Source organism: Zalophus californianus, chromosome 9, assembly GCF_009762305.2.
Source record: "Zalophus californianus isolate mZalCal1 chromosome 9, mZalCal1.pri.v2, whole genome shotgun sequence".
Classification (NCBI taxonomy): Eukaryota; Metazoa; Chordata; class Mammalia; order Carnivora; family Otariidae; genus Zalophus; species Zalophus californianus.
This window is the reverse complement of record NC_045603.1, coordinates 65,903,170-65,928,127: the sequence shown is the minus strand read 5'-3', so window position 1 is coordinate 65,928,127 and position 24,958 is coordinate 65,903,170. Positions and strand designations below refer to the sequence as shown.

The 24,958-nt window shown below is 38.6% G+C and overlaps 1 protein-coding gene across 1 annotated transcript in view; it reads right to left on the bottom strand.

The window, feature by feature from the left end:
• Positions 1–6,396: 6,396 nt before the first annotated feature.
• The window catches only part of RPAP3 (RNA polymerase II associated protein 3), a 44,346-nt gene continuing 25,784 nt past the window's right edge, over positions 6,397–24,958 (bottom strand). The window contains exons 10-17 of the mRNA XM_027595334.2: positions 24,266–24,387; positions 22,313–22,383; positions 22,093–22,194; positions 13,341–13,576; positions 11,925–12,111; positions 11,007–11,104; positions 10,331–10,431; positions 6,397–7,990 (exon numbers count right to left, since the gene is read on the bottom strand). Of these exons, the coding sequence (XP_027451135.1) occupies positions 7,905–7,990; positions 10,331–10,431; positions 11,007–11,104; positions 11,925–12,111; positions 13,341–13,576; positions 22,093–22,194; positions 22,313–22,383; positions 24,266–24,387 (1,003 nt within the window). The 3' untranslated portion in view covers positions 6,397–7,904. The remainder of the gene's footprint in view (positions 7,991–10,330; positions 10,432–11,006; positions 11,105–11,924; positions 12,112–13,340; positions 13,577–22,092; positions 22,195–22,312; positions 22,384–24,265; positions 24,388–24,958) is intronic.

The following is a 24,958-nucleotide window of genomic DNA, read 5'->3' as shown; positions in this document are numbered from 1 at the left end:
CTAACAAGAGTGCATATAAATGGTGGCTAATATTATCACTAAGCCTGTTGGAACTGTGAAGACCAATAAAAGAGAGTTCCACATGAGAAACAAAATTCTTATTCCCTTTCCACACTCATTTAAAATTCAAAGAACATTGGAGCAGGGGTGCAGAGCTCTCTGAACATAATCCTATGAAATAGAATTAAAATCATCTCCATTGATGATGAAAAGGTCTTTAATGTTCAGGCAAGTGCTTTGAGCCAAAGTTAAAAGGCTATTCACCTGGATACTTCATCTCATTCCACAGTGCTTCAATTCATTCATTTATTCAGCAAATATTTAATAACTTCATATTATGTGCCAAGTAATTTGCTTTGGAAGCCATCCCCTGAAAGCACATTGCATGTCTATAATCCCACTGATAGGCAGACTGAATCTACTTCCCATGGAGTCCACACTCAATGGTTTGCAGCACTAAAAGTTGAGTCATAATATCATTACTGGCTTCCACGAGAGGGGACCTGATAGAAATTTCTAGAACCACCACCAAATTTTGAGTTATATCACTATTCTCATGACTTTGGGCAAGTAATTTAACCTAAGAGCTGCCCTACATATAGTTTCAAGGGTCACAGAGAATCAACTGAATGTCAAGAAGACTATGCTGCACCACAGCATGTTGTGATAGTAGAAGTGGTATCTTCTACTATGGCCCTGATTCTTTGGGACAGAGCTCCAGATGTATTCTAGATGGTACTGCAAATTCCATTCTGGTACCTGATCAGTAGAATGACTGTGAGTCATCTACCCTTGTGTGTTTCTACCACTCTGGCTACAGGATGGCCATCCTAAAAATTCTCCTTTTGTAAGATCAAATTAATGTAGATTCACTTGTGACTGGTGTTGGTGGACAAGACAGCAACAGCTGTCTGGAGCTTTACTCACCTCTCATTCAGTGAATGTTCACTGAGTGCCTACTCTGTGCTCTGCTCCATGCAAAGCGATCTCCATCCTGAGGGAGGAAGCAAACTTGTGTAGCGAGAGACTAGTTACTAAAAGAGAGCCAGACCAGGTCAGAGAAGCATTTGCTATACTTCAGTAACTTACTGGCAGCTGAGAATCTTTTATCGTTGATGACATTCTTACAGATTTTTCACTATTTCTTACTGTCTCTACCCAACCTTTATTAATCTTCTCGTTTTACCCTGTTCATCTGCCCCACACCACCCAAAGGATGCCCTAGTTTTATGAAACTACTTTTCCCCCCACCAGTGGCCTCAGGGTCATCATCGTGTTCATCAGCTTGGGTGATTTTAAACATCAATCAGTAAGGCAAGAAGTAAGGAACAGATTAAAACCGAACTCAGACACTTCTTCCTCATTTATGCTATTCCCTGAAGAGATAATAAACCAAAGGAAGGATTCTAATGAGGCCTAAATGTATAGTTTTATCCACGTCGATTGCATGACTGTCTGCTGCCTTTGATTTCTCTCTCTGATCCCTCAGGCTGGTATTTCAGAAGCATGAAGTTTAAATGCTACCGTCATCAGAGAAAATACGGAAGCTTCCCGGAGACACGGCAGCTGACAACGCTACTACTTACTGTTCTCCCCAAGCTATCTCCAGAGGGAACAGGACTGGGCCTTTCAGTGCCACTGGGGACCTGTCATAGAGGTTTGCATTCTGCCACGTGGTTGTCCTTCTGCAAGCCGTTGGCGGCTAAGACGCTGTCACCCCTCTTCTACCTAGCCAGACCCTCCATGGCCTGCCAAGCCACTCAGACCCCACCTCCGCCAGTCTTCCCTGCCTATCCCGGTGCCTCCAGCTCCAGAACCATCAGTCCTGTCCCTCCACTGCGTCTTTCATCACACACAGCCCCGCCTGCTCTGCAGCCAGCAACATGGCCCCGCTCCCTGCAAAAGCACAGTACTGAACCCGTGAGCCACAGGGAATCCACTGTCCTTCCTCCCACGTTTGACTGGCTGCTTGCAATCAGAGAGGTCACAGAAACTGAAGGATTTATCTTCTTCGATATGCTACCCACAGCCCTGTGTCCTGGGAGAGACACAGAGACCGAGCTCTCTGCACTGCCACCTGCAGTCCCCTCCAGAGCTGCATCCAGTGAGATACCAGGGCAGGGCTGCACACACCCACAAGCTTTACAGTGTTGTTGGCAGGGTGTGTGTGTGTCTTTTGGTCTTGCTGTTATTAAATATGGATACTCTAAAAGAAATACAGATAAATAACACTTACTGAATAAAATTTCCCAGAGGTCTTTTTCAAACTCCATAGTAAGCATCAGCTAATGAAGGTTTCCAGATACTTGAGGTGCTCCTACTTTAGGAGGAGCCATTTTCAGAAGAGGGATGGAGAATTCCGACCCCTCACTAGGAGGTTAGAAGAATCAGGAGTGTGCGTGGCCTGCTATATAAACGTAAAAGAAGTGATCCATCTTGTTAAAAGTCTGACTAAACAGGCTGCTGTTAGGCTAATTTAAAGTGAGGCTTTCCATCTTCATGCCTCAGGGGGAAATAATTGACTTTTTAAACTTATATATAATTCAAAATAATCATGTTAAAAAGGATTGCTAATCAAGTCCTTTTGCTGCCCCAAATTATTATTTGACAAACTATAATCAAACTGATTCTGGAATAAACTACACCACGTACAGCTTCATTTTATTTTTCCTTTTCAAGCAATTACTCTGAAAAAGTTGTGAATAGTGTAATTCACCAGTGAATTAGAAATTTTGCTACATTTTTTAATGCCACCTGCTTTATAACTCACTTCAGGAAGTCAATCTCTCACATCTTTTTCAAAAAGCAAAAGCTCCTGAAAGTCAACTTGCCACACCATTTCAGATTTTTTAAAAGCATGAAAACAAGTTTTATTTACCTACCTACGTAAAGATTAGCTGTCGCAAAATATCTGCCATCCAAGCCACATTAGTAGCAGCCCCAAAAGAAAGGAGGAGATGGTATACAATAAACTAAATCCATAGTTTCTTCATGGAGTTGTTTCATTATCACCGAATCTTACTAAGGAGAAACCCACTGCTTAGCAAATGGTGTGACACATCTGAGGCTCCCTAGAACCAGGATTTGTGTGATTTGAGGGTCCTGCATTAAACAATCACAGTGAGAGAAGAAACGCACCAATAATAGTAATAACACAGATCAATCATCAATAAAGATGAACTCAGCCTCTGTCGTAAACAAGGCCAATGCTAGCACCAACAGCCTACAAGCCAACATCGGGACCTTCACTTAGCTTAAAATCTAGTAGAGTCAGGATATGCTTGCATGAAAAATGAGTAAAAAATGAAAGGAAAATGTAGTCAGTCAACTCAGCCTCTCCCCCACTTGCCACCTCCCATGATGTATGGACTTGCTTACAACCCCCAGGGCAAATCAAGGTGCTAATGACCATGTCCCATGAGTCTTCCACTATGCTGATCCTTCTCTGTCTGGACACTTTTCCTCCCATTTGTGCACCCAGACCATTGTTCTCTTCTCTCAGCTCTATCACCCTCTGCCTCCTCCTGCCCCTCCCACCTCGTATGATCCAGAGCCGCCCCTACCGTGCCCCCTTGGTGCCCTCTCCAAGCCTCTCCCAGGGCACCCATAACACTATACTGTAGCTGCTACTTAATGACTCCCTAACTACACTGGGAGTTACCTGAGGGTAGAAGCTCCATCTCATTTTCCCCGGTGCTTAGTCCCCTGTGTCACCCTCTGTCGTCTCTATTTCAGTGAATGAAACTACCACCCTCAGGGAAAAAAATCTGGGCACGGTCTTTAATGCTTCCTCCTGCTTCTCAACTTGTCTCTCACCCGAATATCCAGCCCACACAGGATCAAGAGGTTGCACAAATCAGGAAGCATTCACACTATATCCAGAGGTGCCATTCCCTAGACAGCATGAACAGGTGCTCTAAATGTGGTGGCCCTGAGTCCACTGCCAAGTCTCACCTATTCTACTTCCTAAATATTTCTCCATTCTTACTACTTCTCTCTGTCCTTATGGCTAGTTCAGAATACTCTAGTTCAGAATACCGTAATATCTTGCCTTAATTACCCAAAAGGTCTTCCAACAAGTGTCCCTGATTCCAGTGTCCCCATGTTACTGTTCTTCCCACAGCAGCCAAAGTAAACTATTCACAAAATACAAACCTGATGGTCATTATCAATCATCACTAGCTCCCCAGCTCCCTCATGCTAAAGTCCCAATGTCTCCTATGATCTTGGCCCTATTTTCTTCTCCAGCTTCTTCTTACCACTGTCTAGCTCCCACTCCATCCTCCAAATTCGTCTGTCAAATACGTCTTGCATTTTGCATCTGCTATTTCCCGTGACCCCCTGGTATTACCTGACATGGCATTTATCATACCGTTTATTTGTACCCCCACGCCACTTTAAGCTTTGTGAAGGCAAAATCCATTTTTAGTGCCTGGCATTGTACGTGCACTCAATAAATACTTGTTAAACTAATAAATGAATGAATGAATCAAACAAAAGTTTCATTAACATTAAATCTTTTAATGTCACCTTAAACAGAATTCTCTGATAAAGGCCAAACATTAAGAAATTGTAAAAAGGTAATCTGAGCTTTGGTACTGTGTTCAGAAATGCCTTCTGTTAACACAGATAATAGATTTATAGGTCAGAAGTAAAATCTTTCTCAAATGCATTAGCACAAATTACAGAAATAGCGAGGACTTGGGTATACTCTACCCATTCACTGAAACTAGTGCAAATAAAACAAAAGACTCGGAGGAAGCCAATAAATGATAGGCATGGTATTTCTGTCAATAATGCCAGATTAAGATTTAAATGATGCTATCAAGTAAGAAGAACTTAACAATGAAGAACTACATTTTTAGAAAGAAATCACTTGGGAAAGTTCTGCTTTTGTGTCTTTATGTCAATTAATGATATTCCTATTATTAACAGAAATAACTTAGCACTACACGGCAGGCACTGTATTAAATGCTTCTATGTAACAGCACATTTATCTTTCCAAGAATCTTTGAAGTAGGCACTTCACTATTTTTCTAATTTTATTTAAGAGGAAACAGGCTTAAGGAGGTTGAGCAATGTGTCCAAAGTCACAAGCTAGTTAAGTGCAAACAGGATGTCCACTCAGGTCATGTGACTATACAAAATGACCCTATTTACCACTGTACTATTTTGCAGTAAGGTGACAATATGACATTCCCTAAAGACTATACTTTATTCCAACAACTTTTAGGACAGGAGGGTAACTGCAGTAATAATAACAACAGTAACTTAGTAAGTACTTACTATGTATCTGGGCACTGTTACAAACACAAAGGTGTCCATTCCTTTAATCCTAGCAGTTGTCCAATGAGGTAGAAACTATCAGTATGCCCATCCACAGCTTAGGAAACCAAAGCACAGAAAAGTGATTGGTCCAAGGCCCTAAAGCCAGATGAAGCCAGAATTCAAACATGAGAAGTCTGATTCCAAAGCCTTTTGTCTTAACCACTACGTGAAATTGTCTCTGGAGGAAAACAGGTTAACATTAAAAAATAATAGTAATAATTAATGCAAATTCTAAAGTAAATCTTGGGACCTATACCTCTTCAGTCCAGTCTCTACAGAAGTAATGCAACATAAATAATAAATGTTGCAGCCTGGAGTAGTTCAAAGAGCTGTAGATTATAAGTAGAAGACAGCACATTCTGAACCTGTTCTGCTATTTTTTTAGCTCTGTAATCCTGGAGCCATTTGCTCTCTGAATCTCCTCTTCTTATGTTAAAAAGGACAATGAGCTAAACAAACTGAGGGTTCTAGAGGGGAGGAGGGTAGGGGGATGGGTTAGCCTGGTGATGGGTATTGAGGAGGGCACGTTCTGCATGGCGCACTGGGTGTTATGAACAAACAATGAATCATGGAACACTGCACCAAAAACTAATGATGTAATATATGGTGATTAACATAACAATAAAAAATTTTAAAAAAAAGGGCAATGAGCTAGCAATAGATGAATGAATAACAAAGAGGTGGTGTATACACACACACACACACACACACACACACACACACACACACACACACACACACACAGTGGAATACTACTCAGCCATCAAAAAGAATGGAATCTTGCCATTTGCCATGACATGGATGGAGCCAGAGAACATTGTGCTAATAAGCAAGTTAAGTCAGAGAAAGACAAATGCCCTATGTGATCTCACTCATGTGTGGAATTTAAGAAACAAAATAAATGAGCAAAGGGGAAAAAAAAGGGAGAGAGAGAGAGAGAGAGAGAGAGAGAGACAAACCAAGAAGCAGACTCTTAGAACAAAATGATGGTTACCAGAGGGGAGAGGGGGTGGGAGGATGGGGGAATAGGTGAAGGGGATTAAGAGCACACTTACCATGATGAGCACTGAGTAATGTACGGAAGAGCTGAATCACTGTATTGTACACTTGAAACTAATATAATGCTATACGTTGACTATACTGGAATTAAAATAAAAAACTTAAAAAAAAAATGGCAATCACACTACCTGCCCTGACTACTTTGTAAGTTTCTTCTAAGAATCACATAAGAAAATATACGAAAGAACATTTCTGCCTTTGGAAGGTTTTTCTGTACATCAAAATCAACTTATATAATGATTTGAGAAAAATTCAAGTCATTCCAAATTCAATACTTATAGCTCACATATAAGCTATACATAGAAGGCTCAATTTCATTACCTTTTCATAGGCCATAATACAATACATTTAGCAATGAATAACACTAACAACCTCTATCCTAAGTGCATTGTAAAATACGGAGGCTATACAAGTTATGATCATTTCAGTAATTTATACTGTCAACTGGGGAAATTATCTTTGTAAATAGATTTTGATTCTTACTCAAGCAATTTTAAGCATATGTAAGATGCAACAAAAATAACCAACAGTACAAAAGTCTTAAATTGGACAGTCTTATTGATGCTGATAACAGCTAGAGGACAGTGACCTAATATTTTAACAACCTGGTAGCCTCTAAAATTAACTTGGTTTTAACAACATTTACAGTATGCCCAAAATTTGCTAGGGTGCTATCTTAGACATTTGCTAAAGTTGGTCCCTATGGTAAAATTCAATTAAGTTGTATAAATATCAATTGAGCACCTAACTATGTGTAAAGGACTGTGCCACGTACTACGCAAAACCAGGATGAGAATACTAGCCCTGCTTTCAAAACTTACAGACACCACACTCATACGCAACACATATACACAAGCTATATGCTAATTACTACCTTAGACATTCCTAGTTTTTAAAATTCTTACAGTTTGCTTTAGATTATTATCTGTCTTTAGATGACATATAATGTGGATATCATGAGGGAAAAAAAACTGCAGCATGAAAATTTAAGGATGCTGTGACTCTTCAAGTAACCTACTGAAAGAGTCTAAAGTCTCCTTTCATTATAAATACTAAAAATACACACCCTGTAAATAAATATTTTTACGTAAGTGAACTAGCACAATATTAAAACATTTATAAAGAAACTATTTAACACACTCTATGCAACTTTATTCGTATGCTAATGAAGCAAACTTGTCACATGGCTACAAAAACTTACGAAAATATAAAAATATGTTAAAATTATGGGGCACTGAAGAATGTGTCTAGATTTATAATTTTAAATGACATAAAATACTGATCTTTACAAGTATAGGTCATTATATTTTTATTTTTGGAAAATGACTTATAAATAGTTCACCTGAGTACATTACTCATTACTTAAGTCACAATTCACCGTATAGTTAATTAACTTATGTCTAAAGATAATCTGTTCCTGTATGATTTCATTTTCTTAAGAGGCAAAATACTTTATTTTCAGTAAAAAAAATTTTACATATGAAAGTCAAAGACAATAATTTCAGTAAAAATGAAAATCAACCACCATATCTTTTCTTGAGTTCTTCAACAGACTTATCCTTCAATCCTGATTTGTCTATGTGATTGAACAATATATGTGCAACTGAAAAAAGAGAAAAAATTCATTTTAGTCTCCATTTTTTAAAAACTAAGTGAGACAAAAAGAGTAATCTGATAAAACTTTTTATATTTTAAAGCAATAACCATTAGGATTATTTATAAATTCTAATTCAGATATTTAAAAAGCTAATCTGAGAATATTATATAAGAATCTAATGATGTTTCTTACCAGAATATTTTGTAAAAAATTTCCCCTTTCTCAATAACATTAATCTTGCAGATTAAACTTAACTCATTCCGTACTACCGTAAACATTTTTGCCCTCTGTAACAAGTATCCTTTATTTACTTAATATTTCAATTAACTGTTTTTCAAACTGAAACCATTTTATAAGAAAATTTTTTTATCTACTACTGTAAATTGAAACTTAGTAATAACATCTACAAAATATAAGCTATACATTTTTATAATATCCAATAAACTATAAACTATTAAAAATTAAAACAAAACTTGTCTGTAAATCATATAAAATCACCTTTCATACCACTGAATGGTCCACACTCAACATTTTGGAAAACTCTGTATAGTTCAAAATTAACACTGGCTACCAGTTGTTACTGATAAAAAAAGGTAACAACAGCTAAGATTGATTGAATGCTTATTAGTTACACTCCAGGAACCATTCCAGGTGTTCCCTGTGTTTAGCTTAGCTGACAGTGGTGACCCAACCAAGACAGTAATGTTGGTAGGCCAGTCTAAAGAACCAACTCATTCTTTGAGTACACTTGTACTTATCACATTACAGTAGCAAGAAATTCATTTACTCAATGCATTTACACTGACACGTTGTTATGCACTGTTCTATGCCCTGAGGCCTAGAGAACAAGGTATGCAAAGTTCCTGCTCTCATGGAGCTTTCACTCTTTTAGGGAGAGAGAAATAATAAACAAATACATGAAATATTTTCAGCTAGTTACATATTATGAAGAAAAATAAAGGAGGGTAAGAAGCCAAAGGGTGATAAAGGGAGGCAGACAGTTATTTTGAGTAGGTCTGTTGAGTAAATGGGTGTCTCTGAGGTGGCAACTCTAAGGTGGAAACTGAATGAAGTCAAGAAGCAGGCAAGGGGGAGATCCTCTAGGCTGCAGAAATGGCCAAATGCAAAGCACCTAAGGCCAAAATAAGTTTACCAGCTTGGTATATCAAAAAATATAAAGTCCGTGTGGTGGGGCAGAGTAATCAAAAAAAGTAGTAGAAGAGGTTAGAATAGTAATAAGAGAAGCTAGTATTTTTCAGGGAACTTCAGGGACTGTTTTTGAGTAAAGACAAACAGAAACGTCTTTTAGCTTAAACCCTATTTAAATATCTCATGTAAAATGATGTGTCCACTTCTCTAAGTACAATGTAAAGAGTATTTTTCCTAGTGATTCAGACTCATTCAATGTCGCTGCTAGAAACATAAAGAAACAAGAAAAGGAGCCCGAGGTATGTTTAGTCCAGGAGATATGTGAAAATGGTACACACAGAGTTTCTGCAATTTTTAAAACTAAAAACCTCGTACTCTTGCATTCTAATAATTTTTACTTTTCCTAAAACTAGAGTAAAGCCCAAAACTCTGAAGTAACTGAAGTTCCTGAATAGTTTGATTTTACTTAAGGTTTCCCTAAACTGACACTTCATGGGAAAAACTGAGATGTAGAAATAGATAAGGAAGAGAATTCTGCAAGCTCATCACCTGCCAATTGTCCCCCTGACTCTACAATCCAACTACACCATACTTCTTTTAATTTTCTGAAGGTAATTTGCTCTTTCCTGCCTCAGAACTTCTGCATACATCATTCCCCAGGTCTAAAACTCCTCCCCACCCCTTTCATCTAACTGACTCCTGCATGTCTCTGAGGATTCAGGTTCAATCACACACACACAAGGAAACGGGCTCTCACAGAATGGGGTGGACCTCCCCTGCACCCATGCCCAGTGTCATGCGTCTGTGGTAGGTACCATTTATGTGTCCCACCACAGCAAGCTATCAACCGTTACGCTTCCATGCATTTTCAAGTAGAAGAGTCCAGACTATAAAGCCTAATTTTAAATCCTGGGTCTGGCTTCCTACCTAGGTGACCTTGGTCAGGTTCCTTACCTATGCCTCAGTTGCTGCCTTTCTAAAAGGGAATTGATAATCACACCTAAACCTCATAATGCTATTGTCAGGATGAAAAGATCTGATTTTACTTAACTGTAATTCAATTTAACTTGTGATTAATTTAAATTTAATTGTATGTATCTTAGAGTAAATATTCAATAAATGTCCACTATATTTGTTGACTAAATAAAGGAAGGTTCAGAATAAAGAGATCTGGAAAAGCTTTCTTCACAGACTTACTTTTTTTCTCAGGTTCTGACATAAACATCACTGCCATATCAAACCTTTTTAGTTCAGAAAGTTTTTGTAAGATTTCAAAGATGAGTGATGGTTCTTCTTTCCTGAAACAATCCAAATATAAAACAAATGATTAATTAAAAGTAGCTCATGTAATTGTGTTTTTCTAATACAATATTTCCAATTATATATAAATAAGGTCATTTATCTTTTTTTCCCTGGATGTGGTCTACATTTTAAGTGCCCAAATGAAGAGATTTATCAAGTCAATTGAAGAAATTATAATTTTCTTAATTTTTTTAAATTTATTTTTTAATTAAAATTCAATCAACATATAGTGTATTAATAGTTTCAGAAGTAGAGTTCAGTGATTCATCAGTTGCATATAACACCCAGTGCTCATTACATCCCATAGCACAGACTTAATTAATCTGCTATCACATTTGTCACTTCTACACCTCCCTTTTGTTAAAAAAAAAAGTTTTAAAGTCCTTTTTCTTCCTACCTAATCATTTCCCTTTTTATTGCTTGCACGTGTAATCTCTTCACAACTTATACTAGAGAGCTAATTTTGCTCTACAGAAGGTAGTAATATGACATCAAGGAGAATGACTTTCCCAAATCACCAGAAATAGCATAACATTACAATATGCAGGTATAACAAAAAAATTCCACTTACTCAATATAAAAGTCATGCAGAATTTTAATGATTTGGTTGAATACATCTGGATCTAGATTTTTCTGAAACAACTTAGGATACATGGATGGCTCAATTTGCTTGGAAAAGATACAAAGAGTTAGAAAATTACATCATGACTACATTCACATATCACAAATTATGTATATAACAACTGCGTAGGTGAATATAGGGAAGAGTAACTGTTATGCACTAGTCCTTACTGAATAATAATGGGGTCACAGTGCAATGTAACTGTGACAGAAGAACGGAAGTCAGAGTAACTGTAAGATAATCACTCTGTTCAAGGCAGAGAATAATCTCATGAACAGAGAGATGTTCCCTGAGACAGAAACTTGACAGAGCTCTCAAGGAGCAATAAAAATAACTAGATAGTTTAAAAAACAGAATTACATGAGATAATGTACTTAGAAGTAATTGGATACTAGAAAATTGTAAGGGATTATTACTATAATCACACTTGAAAAAGACAATGCTAAAATCCATTATTTGGTAAATTTCATAAGATCTGGTCTTTTTTCTTGGAGCAAATAAGAGCTCATTTTCAGGAGAATGATTGTCTAAATATTGCAAGCACAGTGCTTGGGGCACATGGAAGGCACTCAATGTATTTTAACTTCTTTCCCCATCTTGAAGAATGAAGAATTAAGTTTAAGTTATGATTTCTGAAATTAGATTAAGTTGTATTAAACCACAGAACTTAACACAGAACCTATTTCCAAAGGTTTCCTGGCTGCAAATATTTAAAACAGTCTGGTCAAGGTAATACATGCAGCAAGCAAGGAAGGGGTCTACAATCATATTATACAAAAAGCAGATACAGTGCTATTGCACAGTACTAGTGACAAAAGAAGTTCTTTGACCTACTTAAACTGGAACTACTAGCTTCCTCTTTCTTACCTTCAAATACTGATACAACATATCCGGAGAACTTTTCAGTTGTCTGAAATCAGATTCAAGCTGGAATGAGTTTGCAGGAACTGGAGGGAGAACAGTTGTGACAAACTGAGCAGGTGTCTTGTCTATCTCTCCAGAAATCTTCTCACTGAAAGACTGACATACATTCTGTTTCAAGTTGACTGGAGGTCTGCAATATTTCAGAGGCATCAAACAATTAGAAAAGAACCAGAGATAGTTACAGCTTATATAAGGAAACATCAATGGCGATTTTTCAATTTCTGACTTTATTAATATAGTATTGTTAACTATTTATATTCTACATGTAGCAAATTCTCTCAGCTGATAAAAATATACCTATATTTTTGCCAAAACAGATTATGCTTTTGCCAATTTTCACATGCTGGCTATGTAATGACTATTCTCATCTGTTGGGCTACGCCTGGCCACCTTTTGAAGCACATCATTTCTATATACTGTGTTACTACATCATATCACATATACTCACAACTCAGCCTTTCAGAAATCTGAATTATCACAGTTTCAAGAGAGATACTCCTAGACACCAAGAAATGCTTCCTCCTTTAAAAAAAAATCTGCCTGGTTAGTGTTTTCCCCAAATCACTAAATAATCACTATCACTTTAGATAAAACCACTCAAGTTCAACATTAAAAAAAACTTTTAACAGGATTGCTGAGTGGCAATACAAGAATGTATGAATAAAGTTTCAACATCCCCAAATAAACCTAATTAATCTAGATCTTTTATATTCTCACCATTAAGCAAACACATGACTTTTTTAAAATTCCACACATAAAGAGCCCACAAATAATCTTAAATATTAATGGCTAGAATAATGATGACTAAATTCTACATTTTTTATGAAGTTTCCTTTTAAAAACTTTAAAAAGTGAAATGCATATACTGAAGTTTTAGAATAAAAATGCACAAAATCAATTTGTTCAAGATACTTTCTTACGTCTAAATTCCCCACTATGGTGTAGGAATAGCGATCATACCTTAAGCAAAACCTCTCTTATGGTTAAGTACAAATAAAAATCTAGAATGTGAAGTGGGGCAGTTCAAAGAATTACAGTGATAAACACAAACCAGAAGTCTCATCAGTAACACCAATTCTCTAGCGAATTATTACCATTCTAGAGGAGTATCAAGTAAGAGTATTTCCTCTGGGGCGCCTGGGTGGTGCAGTCAGCTAAGCGTCCAGCTCTTGGTTTCGGCTCAGGTCATGATCTCAGGGTCAGGAGATCAAGCTCCACATAGGGCTCCTGCTTAGCACAGAGCCTACAGAAGGCTCCCTCTCCCTGTCCCTCTGCCTCTCCCCTCGCTCTCACTCCCCCACTCTCTCTCTAAAATAAATTAATAAATCTTTTTAAAAAAAGAGTATTTCTTCTACTCACGGCAGGGCTGAAGTATCACTGATTTCTTCTATTTTCAATACTTTTGCTTTTGGAATATCACTTGTGGGCAAAAGGTCACCCTGGCTTGAATTCTTCTTATTTGCAGGGCCTGCACTTGCTCTTCCATTTGCCAGGTGAATAGGATTACTCTGTGCAGCAGCAGCAGTGCTATCTGGCACATCAATAGTCTGTATCAAATCACCAGTTTCTTCAATAACAACTTTCTTGAGTGGTTTCTAAAACAATTAAAACCAATACTTCAAGTCCTAGCCACAGCAATCAGACAACAAAAAGAAATCAAAGGCATCCAAATCGGCAAAGAGGAAGTCAAACTCTCACTCTTTGCAGATGATATGATACTGTATGTGGAAAACCCAAAAGACTCCACCCCAAAACTGCTAGAACTCATACAGGAATTCAGTCAAGTAGCAGGCTATAAAATCAATGCACAGAAATCAGTGGCATTCCTATACACCAACAACAAGACAGAAGAGAGACAAATCAAGGAGTCGATCCCATTCACAATTGCACCCAAAACCATAAGATACCTAGGAATAAATTTAACCAAAGAGGCAAAGGATCTGTACTCAGAAAACTATAAAATACTCAGGAAAGAAATTGAAGAAGACACAAAGAAATGGAAAAACGTTCCATGCTCATGGATTGGAAGAAACAACATTGTGAAGATGTCAATGCTACCCAGAGCAATCTACACATTCAATGCAATCCCCATCAAAATACCATCCACTTTTTTCAAAGAAATGGAACAAATAATCCTAAAATTTGTATGGAACCAGAAGAGACCGCGAATAGCCAGAGGAATATTGAAAAAGAAAAGCAAAGCTGGCGGCATCACAATTCCGGACTTCCAGCTCTATTACAAAGCTGTCATCATCAAGACAGTATGGTACTGGCACAAAAACAGACACATAGATCAATGGAACAGAATCGAGAGCCCAGAAATGGACCCTCAACTCTATGGTCAACTTATCTTTGACAAAGCAGGAAAGAATGTCCAAAGGAAAAAAGACAGTCTCTTCAACAAATGGTGTTGGGAAAATTGGACAGCCACATGCAGAAGAATGAAACTGGACCATTTCCTTACACCACACACAAAAATAGACTCCAAATGGTAGAAAGACCTAAACGTGAGACAGGAGTCCATCAAAATCCCAAAGGAGAACACAGGTAGCAACCTCTTTGACCTCAGCTGCAGCAACTTCTTCCTAGAAACATCACCAAAGGCACGGGAAGCCAGGGCAAAAATGAACTATTGGGATTTCATCAAGATAAAAAGCTTTTGCACAGCAAAAGAAACAGTCCACAAAACCAAAAGACAACGGACAGAATGGGAGAAAATATTTGCAAATGACATATCAGATAAAGGGCTAGTATCCAAAATCTATAAAGAACTTATCAAACTCAACACCCAAAGAACAAATAATCCAATCAAGAAATGGGCAGACGACATGAACAGACATTTTTCCAAAGAAGACACCCAAATGGCCAACAGGCACATGAAAAAGTGCTCAACATCGGTCGGCATCAGGGAAATCCAAATCAAAACCTCAATGAGATACCACCTCACACCCGTCAGAATGGCTAAAATTAACAAGTCAGGGAACGACAGATGCTGGCGGGGATGTGGAGAAAGGGGAACCCTCCTACACTGTTGGTGGGAATGCAAGCTCGTGCAACCCCTCTGGAAAACAGTATGGAGGTTCCTCAAACAGTTGAAATTAGAGCTACCATTCGATCCAGCAATTGCACTACTGGGTATTTACCCCAAAGATACAAATGTAGGGACCCGAAGGGGTACATGCACCCCAATGTTTATAGCAGCAATGTCCACAATAGCCAAACTGTGGAAAGAGCCAAGATGTCCATCGACAGATGAATGGATAAAGAAGAGGTGGTATATATACACAATGGAATATTATGCAGCCATCAAAAGGAATGAGATCTTGCCATTTGCAACGACGTGGATGGAACTGGAGGGTGTTATGCTGAGTGAAATAAGTCAATCAGAGAAAGACATGTATCATATGACCTCACTGATATGAGGAATTCTTAATCTCAGGAACAAACTGAGGGTTGCTGGAGTGGTCGGGGGTGGGATGGATGGGGTGGCTGGGTGATAGACATTGGGGAAGATATGTGCTACGGTGAGCGCTGTGAATTGTGCAAGACTGTTGAATCACAGATCTGTACTTCTGAAACAAATAACACAACATATTTAAAAAAAAAAAAAGAAAAAGAAGAAGATAGCAGGAGGGGAAGAATGAAGGGGAGTAAGTCAGAGGGGGAGACGAACCAGGAGAGATGATGGACTCTGAAAAACAAACTGAGGGTTCTAGAGGGGAGGAGGGTAGGGGGATGGGTTAGCCTGGTGATGGGTATTAAAGAGGGCACATTCTGCATGGAGCACTGGGTGTTATGAACAAACAATGAATCATGGAACACTACACCAAAACAAATTATGTAATATATGGTGATTAACATAACAATAAAAAATTAAAACCAATACTTCAAATCAACGTATAAAGGTTTCCTATTTTAGGGTCACAAGTTAAAAGGCTGCTGTGTTCTTATAACTAGTATCTGCTCCATATTTAGAGAATGTACTTAGATTTTAATTTCATAGACTAACAGCTGTAAGTCAGTTCGGTCTGATGGCTAGATAGACAGGAGTCATACTCTGAGAATACAAAGAATAAAAAGATGCAGAGCACCTAGCATGTGTAAGTGTGAATGGGAGAAAGAAGAGATGTACGTATACATAATTCCAAGGCAATGGGCAGCATGCCGTAAAAGGGGAAAGCACCACATGCTACGGGAACACAGAGGAAGGAAGACAAACACTGGCATCAGGGGAGTCGTCACAGGGAAGTACACACGAACGGCAATATGGAAGGGCAAGCACGGTCAGTGGGAAGATGAGAAGTCCAAAGGGGCTAGAGCAAGGCGAGGAGTTGGGGGGACAAAGCCTGAAAGGCTGCTGCTTAAAGACAGCTTATACAGGAATTGTGCGCCATGTCAAGGAGTTTGGACTTTGTCTGAGAGGCAACAAAGCCAAGAAACATTATGGCCAAACCTACAGTGGCCTAATTGAAGGCGAGCAGAACAAGGTCAGACAATAACCAGTATCCTGTATGAAACAGAGTAACGTTAAAATCTAAGTAGATTAAAAAATGACAATAATAAACAAAAAACCCCTAAGTAGATTTTCTAAGTATGTAGCTGCTGGACAAAACCAGCCCAGGGTTAAAGATTTGTCAAATATATTCACAAAGTTGCTAAGATGTGACCACAATGGTTTCTAATTTAATAAAATAAATAGGATTCACTGTTTATTTCAATCATTACAAATGTCAAACATGTTCAATTTCTTCTTAAGTTTACATATAGTACTCTATTTTTAATAAAAAAACTTTTCTTCAATTTATCCTAAGTGTTCATTCCAACTGTACGGTTGAACTTTAAATCTAAAAGTTGTAAATATAAAAACTTTAGACATAAATATTAAACTCAATGTTAAATATAGGCATTCTATTAACATAGCTAAGACCTAACAGTAACAACCAAGTGTTACTAAATGAATAAACATAAATTTTAAAAGCTATTAGCAAAATTGTTAAGAGTCCTAGTAGCAGTTCTATTTAAAGTACAATCATGTTAAGCTGAAGCCTTTGCCTTGCTGAGAACTCTCAATAGCAACAGTTTTCTCTGAAGATATTAACCAAGAATGGGCATGTCTTAGTGCTGCACAATGGACTATCATTTCTGACAGGCAATAATCATTGGATTAAATTAATATAGTCCCATTTAAAACCAAATCCCTTCACTGACAACAGATGTGTGAACATGATGATAATTTAAAAATTTCCTAATCAGTGGTCTCTATGAAGTGTAGACCAGTGGGTACTGGGAGCTGCTGAGGGCTACTGATGGTTGGGAGGGATGGGGGGGGGAGGCGGTGACAGTATGCTGGTTAACAAGAATGAAACACAAAAAAAGATATCATGACAGAAAGATTTAAGAAAATATGAAAGGTTCAACTAACCCTCTCTCAAAACTAAGATTTAGATGCATAACATTTTATTTAGCTCTATGTTATGGCCATTTCAAGAAAAGGAAGAGAAAAATAAAAATAAACAGAAAGGGAGAAAGAGAAGGGGACAGACCAAGTAGAAAGATGAAGCTTTGCTATAGGAAAACAGAAAAATGAAAATAAAACAAAATAAGAGACTACGAAACCAATAGACCCTTCATTTACTACCACCTGTGCGGGAACCCCAGGTCCCAGGTGACCTACATCATTGCTCTCCTACACGCTCTCCAAAGAAGATTCGCCAAAAGTACTCCCAGGCCGTCAGCCCTTGAGACACAGACTTCCCTGGCCTAGGCTCCCATTTGACTCAAGTAATCCTAGGACACTCCCACCACTTCCCGGGCCTTCCTCTCTTTCCTGACCACTTTCCCAGTGGTCTGACTGTCTCACAAATATGGACTGAGAAGGAAATTAATATTCATTTCACCTAAAACTGCCTTAGCATTAATGGATATTATTTCCCTTGATCGAAACTAATCTGTGAGTTATCCTCAAGGAGAAAAAGTAAGGGTTACACAGGAATTAAGTAACTTGCCCAAGATTTCAAAAATTATAAAGTGAGGCTCAAATCAACTCTTAAAAACATTATGCCTAACTGCATCTTCTATCTTTTAAATAATGCCCACATTTTTATTATGAAGACCTATTACAAAAATAAACAGCAATTTTCCCCCTTGCTGCTAAGATACTGATTTTGTTTGGGATCATTTACAGAATGGTTTACCCCAAATCTTTCATTTCACAGAGGTGTTTTGTTTTCAGATCTTGCCACAGAAGACTTAAATACATGTTGCATTTTCAAACTACTAACATAAGTTGATTTTTAAGTGAGGGAGAAGAGAACCCAACAAATGTATAAACACTCCTTATATACTGGCCATGGGACATCATATATACAGATATTTCATTTACCACATGGCCATGTTCTTATAATTATGGACAACAAAGTCTGACAAAGGCTTTTTTAAACCTTGTGAATTTTTTGTGAAAATGTCTTATAAAGATGTAAAAGTTTAACCACTTTTTTAAACCACTTTTCATTAAACATTTAATCACCTTTATTGAAAAGAATAGTAGACATTAACATAATGTATGAAAATGAATACAACGTACAGAAGCAACTAGATTTATGCCTGGTCACGAAACAAGTACTGTCTCAGAAAATCCAAGAATAAAGTCACAACAAGAACACGGAGGGGGCGCCTCTGGCTGGCTCTCAGTAGAGCACAAGACTCCAGATCTCAGGGTCATGAGTTGGAGCACCCACGTTAGGCACGGAGCCTACTTAATTAAAAAACAAACAAACAAACAAACAAAAAACACTAGAAAAGCATTTAAGAAATTCTGTTACTAACCTGAAATTTGAACTCGACAAAGCAAACTTTTTTTGCCTTACTTTCTTCCTTTGTAAAAGCAAGATAAAAATACCTGCTCTGACTTCTTTATAAAATTGTCAAGAATCTCAAAGCATCCACCATGCATAACAGTTACTTCCAGGAGGCAGGGAGAGGATCATGACCAGTGAGGGGAACACAGGGGGATTTTGGAGACTGAGACCTTTCAATTTTTGACCTAGTTGGTGATTTCATTGGTGTTCACTTTATAATTATTTTTTAAATCTTATTTTGTCTTGTGGACTCTTCTGTATATGTTAGGTTAATGTCAGAAATTACCACAGTCATATATATATATATATATATATATATATATAAAGTTATAGATAATAACTTTAAAGATTCACCACAAAACAAATTGCTAAATTCATGCCAGCTACTCTTTCTGTTCTAATATTGCAGGAAAAAAACTGGCTTTGTTGGATTTAATGAAAAATAGTATGGTATACCAAAAACAATGTGCAATGTATATTTTTAAAGACAATTTGCTTATACTAGAGAGTTTTGCCTGAGGTGCTTTTTTTTTTTTTTTTTGAAAAGAGGTAGATATGGTACTGAGGGTCTTGCAATGCAAGGGTAAACCTGGCTGAGGACACTGTACCCGTCCTCAAGTTTCTCAGGACACCCCTTATGATGGACTGTGTCATTTCCCCACACTGAGCTGGAAAGTAGGGGTCTCTTGCAGAGAGGGAAAGAGGCTGTTTACAGAAAGGCAGACATGCACCACCTCCGTGGATGTGCACCATACAAAGACCATGTGCTGGGTTCTCTGAGCCATGAGGCACGCCTCTAATTTTTGTTCCAGCTGATTTGAGCCCCAAGCTGTCCACAGTTGTTTGATGAGTTATGAAAACACCTGAGCCAGGGCCCTGTGGTGTCTTCACCAAGTACAGGGGACAGGGCTCCCCCTTATCCTTGGGGATCACCTGAGCATGTGGGAAATCCTCTGCCAGTCAGGGACCTGAGAGTAGGGAAGAGTTTAAGGTGGTAGAGCAATGAGTGGAGGGTTTAATTCTGCACAGTCTATGCAAATCAAAATAAACCTCCATGCCTTCCAGGGCCTTTCTGAGATCCAGAAGCTGGCGCCACTCCCCTGAGAACAGCAGCTCTGTCTCTACCAAGGGCACAGGGGAAGGGCAAGGTAAATGCTGTGGCCATTCTCAGTTGTACCCCTTTTGCGAAACCATCTTTTGGTACAGCGCTCTCTCCTGGCCTTAGCTCTGTTTTGCGTGTTGTGTGAGATGTCTGCTGTGTTACTTATTTTCAAAGTGCAAACTCTTAACCCAACAGCCTACAGGCTTCTCTCTTTTCAGCATGTCATCTTGGTTGTGCCTCCAGAAGCCAAAAGTACCTAAAGGCTGAGGACCTTAGGGCTTTGTGTGTTTCTGGGAATAACACGAAGAGGAGGACACCACACTCCACGCTGAAGCCTCCTGGCCTGGCTGACTCCTTCCAGAACTCCTCTAGGTGGGATGACTGCTGTTTCCTCCTTTCCTGTTATTAGATGATTAACCTGTTCAGAATGTCTGCGGTAATCCTCGCAACTGGAAAATGTGAAATGCCATCCCTCCAACTTTACAGTGTGTGCTTTGTGCAATTCTGAACGGTCTTAGATAAGGTCAGTTTCCTAACTCATCATTGCTCCATCTCTGGTGGTAAATGTGCCACACAGAATCCCTCCAGTTGTACCCTGGGTAAAAATATTCTGAATTATCAGAGGTGACATATTTGTAGTAGAAAACGTACACCAGCAATGAAGTCATGAAGAGAGAAAAATCAGTTACTACTGCAGGGCCAGTTCCACACACAGTCCTTCAGCTGTGTTCTTATGAGCGGGTTCGGTTGTGTCCTGAGTCACTGGTTAGGACTCATTCTGCCTCTCATGATACAGCATGGGAATTTTATACCAGAAATCAAAACACGTTTGTGTTAATTCTGCTATTTAGAACTTTTGCCTCCTGCTTCCACAGAACATAATTACTCTCTCATAGTGTACTTAGAACTACCTATGAATTGATAAGATAAACATAGCTGAGCTGTCATTTATAAGGAACATGTTCCTCCCAGAAAACACCATCTCAGTTCCCCTCCAAAACGCAGGCATCCCCATCTCCCAGAGGTCTCTGAGGCCACTGACAGAACTTCCAGGGAGAAGACCCCTTTGTCAGGGAGGGAAGCAAAAGAAGGTGGTCATGGGCTGGCAGGCAGAACTCTTCCACAGGAGTGGAGAATGGGCTTTTTATTCTCACTCATTCTTTCTGTTCTCAATATCCAAAGAACCACCTCCTGCAGCCACGGAGGAGGGACGCAAGGTTATCCTGGACACAGACGCCTACCTGTCTGGAGTACACGACTTTATTCGTTTATAATTACTTCTGGTAATCCTCTAGGATGGAACCCCTTGCCATTCCACACTGCAGACATGGGCAGTGACGTGTGGCGACAGTCATTTAACCTCCTGGCTTCTAGTCCCCCGAGCTGCAGGCAGCACCCAGTGGGAGGGCCAGAGTTCTCTGGGACTGATGCTGCCCTCTGGGAACCTGGTGATAGGAAAGGTAGCAGGTGCAGACGCCTGCTTTTCTGGGGTTCAGCTGTTGTTGGTATTGGCTCTTTTGTCTGTCATATCAACATAGCTTCCACTTCTGCTCTGCAAATCAGTATGGCGACAAGAGGACCCCCTTCCTTACCAGGACCATCCTGCACGTGCTAGTTCACGGGCCCCCCTTTATCACTATCCATGGGATATGAGCCACCTCCACTTCCCGCACCTCGGCGGCCCCAGGGACCACACCCACCACCCCCACCTGCACCAGCTGATAAATGATGTGAGCAGTGTAAATGACTTGTAAAGCACATTCATCTTTTGTTGTTGTTGAGCTTAAGTGCTAATTTTAGATCTAACCCCACATGAGATGCAAGGCTATTATTATAATAAAATCATAATCCCAAATAAAAATGGTACTAGAAATTTAAAAAATTATTATAAAATGTAAAACTACCTCAAATTCCTTTAATATCAGAAAATATGTCAAAATATTTAAATTTATAGTGCTAAATTAAGTCACTGAAAAAGTTTTCCCAGAATTCTAAACAGCTGAATTTTCCCCATTTTTATTATGTCAATAATTATCCTAAGAGTGCTTTTTAAAGATTCTAAAAAGTTTATTAATTCAACAGTTTGCTTCCAACTCTAATACAACACTGATATTTAAAAAGGAAAAAAATGAAAGAAAAGTGCTTCACTTACAGTTGACCCAAGATGAGACGGATTATCAATAGGTTTTATCACATTTTGCCTTTGTGTAGAATCAAGAAAAACGTCATCCCAGTGTCCTTGCTCAATTAAGTCCTTGAAAATAAATTTGTAAGCATGACTACCAAAATATATTCTCAAGTTAATTATGTAACAGATAATGTGTTTCTGTTTCAGAAAATAAGACCATATTTTGGTGAAAAGATTACATTACCTTTTTAATTTTGGAAAGTTCAGTTACTGCTTGCTTATTCCCAGGTTCCAAAAGTAAAACAGTTTCAAAATCTAAAGTGAATTTTTAAGAAACAGAATTAATGAAAATATTTACAGAGTTCAAGCCATGATACATTTAGTTAATAACCCATGTTTCTCTCCAGAAGCTTTACTCAGGATACTAGTTAACAGGTGAGCAATAATAAGAGCTAAACAATGACTAAGTGCTCCTCTAGTTACTTTATGTGAATTCTCGTGTCACCCTCATCACAACCCCACTTTCCAGATGAGGCCTAGAGGTCATCTAACTTACCAAAGCTCATACTATTAAAAAATGACAGGGTTACTCACCAAATGTAAGATAGAATCTAAGAGAATTCCATATAATGGAATATTATCAGCCTTAAACCTTGAAGACATTATGCTAAGTTAAAGAAGCCAAACACAAAAGGACAAATACTGCATGATTCTACTTATATGGGTTACCTAGAATAGTCAAATTTATTGAGACAGAAAGTATAATGGTGGTTACCAGGGCCTGGAGAAGGGGGGAATGGGGAGTTCTTGTTAATGGGTAGATTTTCAGGATTGGATGATGAAAAAGTTCTGAAGATGTATGCTGGTGATGGTCACACAACAGTGTGAATGTACTTAATGCCACTGAACTGTACACTTAAAAAATGGTTAAGATGGAGGCGCCTGGGTGGCTCAGTCAGTTAAGTTTCTGCCTTCGGCTCAGGTCATGATCTCAGGGTCCTGGGATCGAGCCCCACATGGGGCTCCCTGCTGAGCAGGGACCCTGCTTCTCCCTCTCCTCCCCACTTGTGCTCTCTCTCGCTATCTGTCCCTCTCTCTCAAATAAAGAAATAAAATCTTTAAAAAAAAAAAAAAAGGTTATGATGGCAAATTTTTATGTTATGTATATTTTACTATTTTTTTAAATGCATGAGCTTCACCTGAAGCCAAGCTTAGAGAGAAACTGTCAGATTTAAATGCACATATCAGAAAAGAAGGAAGGCTGAAAATCAATTATCTAAGTATTGATGTCAAGATATTAGAAAAACATCAAATTAAACCTAAACAAAATAGGGGCGCTTGGGGGCTCAGGTCATGATCCTGGGATCAAGCCCTTGTTGGGCTCCCTGCTCAGCTCCCTGCTTCTTCCTCTCCCTCTGCTTCCCACCCCGCCCCCCCCGCCCCGGCTCATGCGCATGCCCTCTCTCGCTCTCTCTCAAATAAAATCTTTTTTTTTTAAAGATTTTATTTGACAGAGAGAGAGACAGTGAGAGAGGGAACACAAGTAGCGGGAAAGGGAGAAGCAGGCTTCCTGCTGAGCAGGGAGCCCAACATGGGGCTCGATCCCAGGACCCAGGAATCATGACCTGAGCCGAAGGCAGATGCTTAACGACTGAGCCACCTAGGCGCCCCAATAAAATCTTTAAAACAAACCTCAACAAAATTGAAGGAAAGGAATAAAGAGCAGAAATAAATGAAACAGAAAACACCCACAATAAAACCAAGCTGGTTCTCCAAAAAGACTAATAGAATGAATACTTAAAAGATAGATCCTGGAAAAATAAAATAACTAGTAGCAACAATAAAAAGGAGCACCACTGCAGATCTCACGTTATCCTCTAACCTTTAACGGCTGATTCCCTTTCTTTTTCTTTTTGCCTTTTCCTTCTCACCTATAATTCAAATTATTCATTAACTCTGATTGGCAATTAGCCAGGTCAGACTGTACACTATTAAAGTAAAAGATAATCTGGTCCACTATGGAAGCTGCATTCCTTCAAATCTGCAAACTATTCACGATCTGAACTGTGAAAGAAAATTTACTTCTCTAAGTTCTGTATCCTTGAACAACAGAAAAGCTACATAAATCTCTGCTTCTGTAACTTAGAGGAGTCTCATAAGGACAAGTGAGTGATAGTTGTTTTAAAAACAGTCGTACCTTGTTTGGCCTCATTTAACTTTCCCAAAAATGTTCTTGCCATTCCTCTTCTGGCAAAAGCTTTAGAGTATGAGCCATCTAATAAAATAGCTTGTGTGCAGTCTTTTTCGGCTTCTTCATATCTATTTAATATGACAAAATTACCAACTGGAAAATGGAGCTCATAGATAAACTTGACATAAACAGAGCTTCTAATGTAAAACGCAGGCATATTATTTTAATTAAAAACTCCCAAATCTGTCTTTGAGGGGAAAGACTATTTTTTTTTTAATTGTTCCCTCTCACCAAATCTTGGAAACATCTAGGAAGGAGGGAAAAGGTACGAGGTTAAAAGAAAGTCAGGAAAGAATGTGCTGGAAGAATGTAAGAAATGATGGCAAAATACAAGCCGAGCAGACAAAAGAATACCACATGCTGGCAGCCCACTTCCCCCTCAACACTCAATACACACAGGTACTACATTGACAATTAAAACTGGCATTAATTTTCTAATATTTACCCACGTAAGGATCACCTAAGGTATACCTCACCTAAGGAAAACCAACCTACGCAAAACTGAGGACTCGTTATATGTGTGATGGCATATCATCTAACGCTTTTCATTAATTCTACTCAACCATGCAACCAGCCATCAATTCAGTCAGACTGGGTAGTGCTCTAAAAAACAAAAAGTTAAAGAGAGCTAAAACAAAA